This window comes from Mirounga leonina, unplaced genomic scaffold (assembly GCF_011800145.1).
Source record: "Mirounga leonina isolate KUSES-001 unplaced genomic scaffold, KU_Mleo_1.0 Mir_151, whole genome shotgun sequence".
NCBI classification, from domain to species: Eukaryota; Metazoa; Chordata; class Mammalia; order Carnivora; family Phocidae; genus Mirounga; species Mirounga leonina.
In genome coordinates this window covers 22,898,220-22,908,035 of record NW_023270377.1, presented here as the reverse complement: position 1 = coordinate 22,908,035, position 9,816 = coordinate 22,898,220, and the positions used below count along the sequence as shown (strand labels likewise).

Here is a 9,816-nt window from a genome sequence, read left to right as displayed (position 1 = left end):
TCCTTCCTTCCTTCCTTCCTTCCTTCCTTCCTTCCTTCCTTCTTTCTCTCCTTCCTTCCTTTCTTTCTTTCTTCCTTTCTTCCTTCTTTCTCTCTTTCTTTCTTTCTTTCTTTCTTTCTTTCTTTCTTTCTTTCTTCCTTCCTTCCTTCCTTCCTTCCTTCCTTCCTTCCTTCCTTCCTTCCTTCCTCCCTCCCTCCCTCCTTCCTTCCTTCCTTCCTTCCTTCCTTCCTTCCTTCCTTCCTTCCTTCCTTCCACCCTGCCCTGCCCTGCCTTGCCTTGCCTTGCCTTTTTCTTCCTTCATTATTTCTACTGGCATGGACAACTGTGGAATACTAAGAAATATTATAATCAATCAGAGATTATAAAACACTTCAGATAAATCTGCTTCATTGCTTTTAGTTATGGAAATGTGGCATTTAAACTTGCAATGTCTAAAAGAAAGCTCCATCTAACAAGGCTGTCTTGGAAATTGCTGTACACCCCACTGAACATTGGACAGAGGAATTTCCACAGCAAGCTTCCATTGCTTGATGTGAGCATTAGATGTGCATTTGATGTTCACTGCTGGAATTGTCATGATGGTCTCCCATGTTGGACTTCCTTTTCTACCTACCCCTTCTCCAAGTACTACTTCCAACTTGCACTCTTCTCTTCACAATTTCTCTTTCCAATCACTGCCATTGTTGTTGCCTTTAACTTGGTCACTTCTTCTTTTTTTTTATTATGTTATGTTAATCACCATACATTACATCATTAGTTTTAGATGTAGTGTTCCATGATTCATTGTTTTCATATAACACCCAGTGCTCCATGCAGAGCGTGCCCTCTTTAATACCCATCACCAGGCTAACCCATCCCCCCACCCCCCTCCCCTCTAGAACCCTCAGGTCGTTTTTCAGAGTCCATAGTCTCTCATGGTTCGTCTCCCCCTCTGATTTACCCCCCTTCATTCTTCCCCTTCTGCTATCTTCTTCTTCTTCTTCTTCTTTTTTTTTTTAACATATAATGTATTATTTGTTTCAGAGGTACAGGTCTGTGATTCAACAGTCTTACACAATTCATAGCGCTCACCATAGCACATACTATCATATGATCTCACTGATATGAGGAATTCTTAATCTCAGGAAACAACTGAGGGTTGGTGGAGTGGTGGGGGGTGGCCACTTCTTTTTATCTTTCTCTTTTCAGTCCACAGATGAAGAAGTACATGACCAGTAGACAAGATAGAAGAGGGTGCCCTGGAAAACTCATCAGTTTTCAACTATGTCTGAGAAGAAACTGTGTTTCTTCCATCTGTGTGTTAAATGCACATAGGTATGTTATATCAGACATTGTTTTAGAAAAAAACCTCACAGTAGTAAAGTATATCTTTAAATAGTGTGAAAATAATAAAGATATATCAGCTGAGTCTTGTTGAATGGCAAGTGACAGAAAGCCCAACAGAAATTTGCTTAAGCAAAAGTAATTTATTGTTTCAAATAACAGAAAGGTCAAGGGATGAGTTTTGAAAGGGCATTACTAGAATTATGATTTGAGTAATTTTTTTAATGAACTTTTAATTTTAGAATAGTTTTAGATTTATCAAGAAGTTGTGAAGATAGTATAGAAAGTCCCCATATACCCACACCTAGTTTTCCCTGTTATTAGCATCCTATATGAATATGGTGCAATTAGCATGTATAATGAACCAATATTGATATGTTATTATTAGCTGACATCCATACTTTATTCAGATTTCTTTAGTACTTACCTAAGGTCCATTTTTTTGTTCCAAAATCTTACATTACAGTTAACCATCATGCCTGTGATGATTTTTCACATTCTCCTTGCTTTTGTTGGTATTGACTGTTTTAGGGAGTACCGGTATTTTGCAGAATGTCCCTTAACTGAGATTTGTCTCATGTTTTTCTCATAATTAGCTTGGGGTCATGGGTTTTTGAGGTAGTTTGCCAAGTTTCTCCATTGTAAAGTTACTCTTTCCACCCCCCTCTTCCATATTGTATTCTTTGGAAGAAAGTCACCATGTGCATTACACACTTAAGGGGTGGGGAATTAGACTCCACTCCCATAATGTGGCACATCTATATATATTAATTGGAATTCTTCTTGATAGGAGATGTGTCCATTCTCCTCTGTTTATTTATGTATGTAATCATTTATATCAAATGGACTCATAAATATTTGTTTTATACTATGGGTTATGCTCCAATACTACTTTATTCATTTTGTTGCTCAAATTGTTCTAGCTTTGTATATTTTGGGGAACTCTTTAAACTGGCTCCTGTCCTCATTATTTTAAGTTTTTAGTGATGGGGGTACTTTTTTACTTTCTGGCACTGTAAGATTCTCTAGGTTCATTACATACATTCTCAGCTCAGCCCTAGATTTGGCCACTCTCCAATGGCCATCCCTTTTATTGGAAAATGGTATTAGAAACCAAGATTTTGTGCTAGATGTGCTCATTTTATAGGGGTATTGTTGTTTCTAGGTTCTCAGCTGACAGAACAAGGAAATATATATGTGTGTACTAGAGGTTCAGGTGATTTTATCTGGACTTGGGTTTTCTCTTTTTTTCACATTGACTCAATTCTTGGACAGAAATTTTCTTCATAGTTGCAAGGTAGCTGTGGTAACTCTGGAATGTGAGTCCCAAGGAACAGAGTAAGAGTCTCTTTACCAGAATTCTCAACAAATTCCCATCACATATCATTGGCTACTTTTAGGTCGCATGCCAACTCAGGAACTGATCACTGTAGTTGAATGGAATGAAATATTCTTATGAGGTTAAGCCAGGGTTATGTGATCCTCAGAGTCAGAGGATTGATCCTGTTTGACAGGATCAAGAGTACAGGAGACATGGATTCTCAAAAGGTTGATAGTATAAAAAGGGGAAATATAGCTGTATGCTTGAAAAATGATGATTTCACCACAGTCAATGACCACTACTTCTTATGAATTCTGAAATTCTAAAACTGGCTACTACTTACTATGAAGTTTTGAAAGAAAGTAAAATAGTTACTTTTATAAAGAGATGCATCAGTAAATGGCTTGGGTTCTATTGGAAGCACATTAACACTCATACTTTTGAAAATTGAATAGTACTTCACTATATTTTTGAATATGAATATTTTCCCCTTTGAAACTACAAATAGGGAGAGTAAATCCATTGTCAAATTACTTCCTGGTTTTGCTTTTAAAAATAACTTCACTTTTACAAAAATGGAGCATTTAGGCTGGATCAAATAAAATCTGTTGTCCTTTGTACTTGTTGCTTTATATTGACTGTCTCCATTGGTTTTCTTTATTTACCTCTTTCAGGAACATATTCAAGAGGAAACTAGAGAGCTTGCCATTCATTCAACAAAATGTGAAGCTACTTTCTTTTTCCCCACTTCAAGGAAGCTTGTAAAATATTTTTTGAAAGGAAGGAATATAGAATAGAAAGGCTACATGACAGCATTATAACTGAAACCACTACTATGATCTGAAGTTTTTGTTTTTTCTTAGTAAGGCATTCACACCCTTTTTAAATTAAACCAACAATTAACAGAATAATTCCAATATAAAAATATTTTAAAAGTCATCCCTTGCAAAGACATACTAGTTTTAAGATATTAGCAGTCAGTACAAAAATTTGTATCCTGTTTTTTATCTGAAGGCAATTATTTGTTCTGTTTACATTTGTTAAGATTATTTTTGCTTTTATTTCATTGATTTAACAAATTACACATTTATTTTAGAGATCTAAAGGTTAAAAAATATTAAAAATGTTTCTAATTTGAACTTTAAATATACTGTAGCGTAGGTCCCTGGGAAATGTGTTCAAATTATATTTGAACCAAAAATATCTTGGGTTACTTCTCAACTTAAAATCCATGAAATTGACATAATCAAATTGGGAACTCTGAAGTAAAGCTTTGGTTATTTGGAACTTTTAGAGAATGAGACTTCCAGATTAAAAAAAAAATTTTTTTTGAGGAGGGCAGTGATGATACTTCTTTGAGTTACAATTTTTTTTAAAGAGCTCTTTTATCTTAAAAAAAATTAAAAAAAGTTCTTTGACAAGAATATTTCCCAATTTTCCTCTACCTGAAGTGGTGGATAATGGCCATTATTTATTTATTTTCTTATGACTCTATTAAAACCTTCCCCTTTTTTGAGTGCTGTATGTTTCTATAAAGGTTTTTTTTTTTTTTTAAGATTTTATTTGTTTATTTGACAGAGAGAGAATGAGAGAGTACATGTGTGCACAAGCAGGAGGAGGGGCAGGCAGAGGGAGAAGCAGGCTCCCAGCTGAGCAGGGAGCCTGATGTGGGATGTGGGCCTGGATCCCAGGACCCCGAGATCATAACCTGAGCAGAGGCAGACGCTTAACCCTCTGAGCCACCCAGATGCTCTGAGTGCTGCATGCTTCTAAAAACATTTAAGTTTTGTCTTAAAAATGTTCCTATATATATATATGTAAGTTTCTTACAAATATAATATCCAATTTGGGATCAGCATATCACTCAACATTTTAAGTCAATTTTATTAACAATTATTTGTTGAAAATATTTGATATACTAGATATGGTGATAAGTGCTTTTTATATATGCCATTTCATTTACTATTATGTATCTTTTAAAAGTTTTTCCTTTAAATTCCAGTTAGTTAACATACAGTGCAATATTAGTTTCAGGTGTACAATATAGTGATTCAACACTTCCATACACTTGTTGTGATGAGCATCACCTATTTAACACATCCCTCCACCTACTACCATCTGGTAATCATCAGTTTGTTCTCTATAGCTGAGTCTGTTTCTTGGTTTGCCTCCCTCTCTTTTTTTTCCCCTTTCATGTTTGTTTTTTTCTTAAATTCCACATATGAGTGAAATCATATGGTATTTGTCTTTCTCTGACTTATTTTGCTTAGCATAATACTTTCTAGCTCCATCCATGCCATTGCAAATAGAAAGATTTCATTCTCTTTTATGGCTAAGTAATATTCCATTGTGCATATATACCACATCTTTTTATCCATTCATCAGTTGAGGCTGTTTCCATAATTTGGTCATTATAGATAATGTTGCCATAAACATTAGGGTGCATGTATCTCTTTGAATTAGTTTTTTTGTATTCTTTGGATAAATGCCTAGTAGTGTGATTGCTGGATCATAGGGTAGTTCTACTTTTAACTTTTTTGAGGAACATCTATCCTGTTTTCCAGGACTGTATTGGTTTGCATTCCCACCAACAGTGCAAGAGGGCTCCCCTTTTTCCACATCCTCATCAGCACCTGTTGTTTCTTGTGTTATTTTTTTATTTTTCACAGAACTAGAACAAACAATCCTAAAATTTGTATGGAACCACAAAAGATTCCAAATAGCCAAAGCAACCTTGCAAAAGGAAACCAAGCTGGAGGCATCACAATTCTGACTTCAAGTTATATGACAAAGTTGTAGTGATCAAAACAATATGGTACTGGCACAAAAACAGATACATAGATCAATAGAACAGAATAGAAAACTGAGAAAGGAACCCAAAACTCTATGGTCAACTAATCTTCAACAAAGCAGGGAACAATATCCAATGGGAAAAAGACAGTCTCTTCAACAATTGGTATTGGGATAATTGGACAGCAACATGCAAAAGAATGAAACTGGACCACTTTCTTACACCATACACAAAAATATATCTGAAATGGATGAAAAACTTAACTGTGAGACCTGAAACCATAAAAATCCTAGAGGAGAACCCAGGCAGTAACCTCTTTGACATGGGCTGTAGCAACTTCCTTCTAGATAGGTCTCCTGAGGCAAGGGAAACAAAAGCAAAAATAAACTATTGGGACTTCATCAAAATGAAAAGTTTCTGGACAGTGAAGTAAACAATCAACAAAACTAAAAGGCAACCTACAGGTTGGGAGAAGATATTTGCAAATGACATAGCTGATAAATGGTTAGTCCAAAATATATATAGAACTTATACAATTCAACACCCCAAAAATGAATAATCCAATTAAAAAATGGACAGAAGAGGTGAATAGACATTTTACCAAAGAAGAAATTTCATTTACTATTTGTATTTTAGTAACATAGGTATTAAAATATCTGTTTTAAAGAAAAGGAAACTAAAGCTCAAAGAGCTTAAGTTAATTAAGATTATACAGAAGAGCCAGGATTCAAACCTTCTGTAGAACATGACACATATTACATCTAAAAGCTAAGAAAAAGAACAGCCAACAGCCAATGTAATACACACACACAAAATCAAAGTAAGCATTAATTGTTCAGTGAGACCTTCCTTCCTGGCTCTCTTATGCTCCTTCATATCTTGGGTGTGCAAAGCCCTGACCACTCTTTACCCAGGCCATTTCTCAGGCAAGTGTTTACAGAAGAAACTTGAGGGTACGAGGTAATGTCTCCTTTGGAACAAAGAGCAGGCTTTCTACAAAAGCATCAGATTCCCTATGTTCAGAGCTCCTCTCCTGTATTTTTAGTCCCTTATAACTTTTCCTTGCATTTAATGAACATCGAGGATATGTTTGATGTGAGACATCAAGGACAAAGAGTAAGTTATTAAAATAATAGATACATGAAATGAGGGAGTATTATGACTAATTGTGACCCTTGGTTATTCTAAAAAACATAACAAAACTAAGCAATTAACTCAATAGAAAAAACATCTATTTCTTGGTGTCCACTTTGTGCCTGGTAAGTTCTTAATTCTTTATATTTTGCCCCTTGCAACAATGCTTTGTGGTAGATTATGTTATTATACTCATTTTACAAATGAGGAAATTGAGGCTAGAGGCAGTAAGTGGTTTGCCCAAGGTTTCCTAACTAGTAAGTGTGGGAGCCAGGCTCTGAATGCAGCCTCTCTGATTCCAACACCCAGGCTCTCAATCACCTCATTAGGAAATTACCAGTATTATTTTTTTGATAACAAATGGGAGCTTTTATAATGAATTGCTCTTTGGCATCCAGTTTTCTTTTTTTTTTTTTTTTTAGTTTAAATTCAGTTAGCCAACACATAGTACATCGTTAGTTTCAGATGTAAAGTTCAATAATTCATCAGTTACCTATAACACCCAGTACTCATCACATCACGGGCCCTCTTTAATGTCCATCACCCAGTTATCTCCCCTCCAGGAACCCTGTTTGTGTCCTACAGTTAAGAGTCTCTCATGGTTTTTCTCCCTCTCTGATGACTTCCCATTCAGTTTTCCCTCCCTTCCCCTAGGATCCTCTGTGCTGTTTCTTATATTCCACATATGGCATCCAGTTTCCATCAAGAAACACAGAATGGAAAAGAATCTGCAAAGAAAAAGGCCCAGCAGATGCGTCCTATATACACACAATACAAAACTGAGGAAGCGTCTGTCATTGCAAAAGGAGTGCACATGATTGGGCAAATACCATTTATAACACATTGTGTTAGGACCATTTGTAGCTCATAGTTCTTACGAAGTGTCTTTCTCTTCACCAGTCAACACTACAAATACTCTTCCAAGCCCCAGTGTATGAAATCGAAGTCAAAACAGATGTCCAGATAAATATTTTAAAGGAGCCCAAGAAGGAAATCGACTAAGGTGACTTCCCTAGGTCTTTATTATTTTTATATCTTCCCTATATCTTTATTATTCCCTAGGTTAGTTCCCCTGAGTCAGTCTCTCAATAATGATTTCTATAATTTTTTTTTTTCCTCCTGGCTCTGAGGTTCTTTCTCTTTTCCAGGAGTCTTCCCTGGGGTCACCTGGGGGTCTCCACAGATCTAAAATTAAGGGGCTGATGATGGGCATGTAAGAACCAGGAGAAAGACACCTTAGGGAAGAAAATGAAGTGAGAAAGAAATGCTAGGGTCGAAACGGACAAAAAAAGAAAAAAAAAAAAAAAAAACCCAAGCTGGTTCGGCAAGAAAACGTGTATGTAATCCAAGCCAACTGTTTCTTGCTTCTCCTCTCATCCACTCCAGGAACTGCGTCCCAGGATAACTAGGCGACGACGTTGCCGTGGTAACTCGTGAAGGTCAGAGGGCACCAACGCTTCTAGGGCGGGGGCAGCCCTTCGAGCGCGGAGCTTGCCTGGTGGGAGCAGGGAGGGAGTGTCAGACTCTCGCGAGAGCTGCGTACAGTCGCTGGCAAGCGTCTTCGCGTTTGCTCTCAGGGAGGGATTAGGCTGTCCGGGGGCGGGGCCGGGGAGCGCCTCCGATGGCGGCTAAGCAAGGGGCCCCCGCCTCCGCTCTGCGGGTGCTGGAAGAAGCGCTGGGAATGGATTTGACGGCTGCTGGGGACACCGCAGAGGCGGTGGCCGCCGAGGGCGCTTACTACCTGGAGCGTATCCTTACGTGTAGCCGCGGCCTCCAGGCGCTCCCCTTGGTAACGGGTTTGGGGGCGAGGGCGCGGGCTTCCCATCTGGGGCGCCCTTCGCGGTTTGTGGCCTCCCAGCCGGCAAGACCCCTGTTGGACCTCAAGGTGGCGTCTCCGCCGCCGTGTTCCCCTGATAGCTCCCCGCTGAAAAGACTTGGCCTTTTAGGAGCGTTCGGCTGCTGTGTTCCTGTTGGAAGAACCTTTGGGAATCTCGTACTTAGTAACCACTCTGCAAACTTTGGGTGGAAGTTTTATGTTAAGGTGGTACAACAAATTGATTCAACCCTCCTTTCGCTTGTAAGCCCCCAGGCTTCAGAATACCGTGGGAATCAATTCAGGAAAGTTAGGAGCCAGGGAAAGACCTCTCTGCCTTTGGGCTTTAACGAGCTGAACCTCAGAGTATTCAGCCTGTGATTCTGTAGATGCTTCAGTTGTCCAGTGCTTAAATGATTTGTTTTGTAAGCATCAACTTTCTAGGTAGTTTCATTTTTGGCTATTTAATAATTAACAATTATTACATTTTTATTTTAAAGCCACTAAATGATGACCTGGTGAGCTGAAAAAGGCTCAAGAGATGTTAGGAAGAAATCAGACAGTGATGAACAATTATCCATGGAAATATGAGAAAAATGGAATAGCAATATGTGAATAATTAGATTCACTACTTCTTGGTAGGGCTTTTGAGCTCACCCCCTCTAGGCATTTACACTTAATTGTACTGGAGAGATCGGAGAGTTGGTGAGAAAAAGATACCTACTTTTTTCAGGCTGGTAGGAGAGAGACGATTATACGTTTTATTCTTAAAGATATCAAGGAAACTCTAAAATCTACCTTATTTTTTGTCCAACTATGAATCCCCCAGTTTTAAGTCAAGACTTCAGAGATCTAACAGTGATTCATTTTGTGGGCTTTGGCAAACTTTCACCTGTCCTGACTCAGGCTCTGTACATACCAGTGCTTCAGGGAGCTTTGAAGAACTTAGTTGGAAAGATCAAAGAAAATACGTAGTATTTTATTCAATGCAAACATTTTTATAGGAATATAAGTTTGAGTAGTTCAAAATCAATTTAAATGAACTCTCTGGCTGCCTTAGTGTCTTAGATGAGGCTTTATACTCTTCATAGCTCTAAATAGCTGCCTTTTCCAGTAATACTCCTTTTTAAATTCAGATATGAGTCAACAATTCTTTCAGAACTTACTTACATCAAGTATAAAGTTATCTAGTGTCCCTGGTAGTGAATAGTAACCACGCATCTTATTTTTGTCTACATTAAGATGATTCCTGTAACACATAGATTAATTGTTAATATGAGACAAACACACTAAGTTAACTTTTTTGCAAGTTGTGGGACTTCAATATAGCACAGCTTTTAGGTTTACTTAATTTTCAGGGAGATTGCTGAGTCACAACTGCCGATATATAGCAGTTTGCACAAAACCTGTCTTACAAAGAATTTTCAAAATAAT

At 37.7% G+C, this 9,816-nt stretch overlaps 1 protein-coding gene across 1 annotated transcript in view; it reads left to right on the top strand.

The window, feature by feature from the left end:
• The first annotated feature begins 8,123 nt into the window (after positions 1-8,123).
• Positions 8,124-9,816, top strand: part of SPAG16 (sperm associated antigen 16) — a 944,389-nt gene continuing 942,696 nt past the window's right edge. The window contains exon 1 of the mRNA XM_035007221.1: positions 8,124-8,317. Within this exon, the coding sequence (XP_034863112.1) occupies positions 8,191-8,317 (127 nt within the window). The 5' untranslated portion in view covers positions 8,124-8,190. The remainder of the gene's footprint in view (positions 8,318-9,816) is intronic.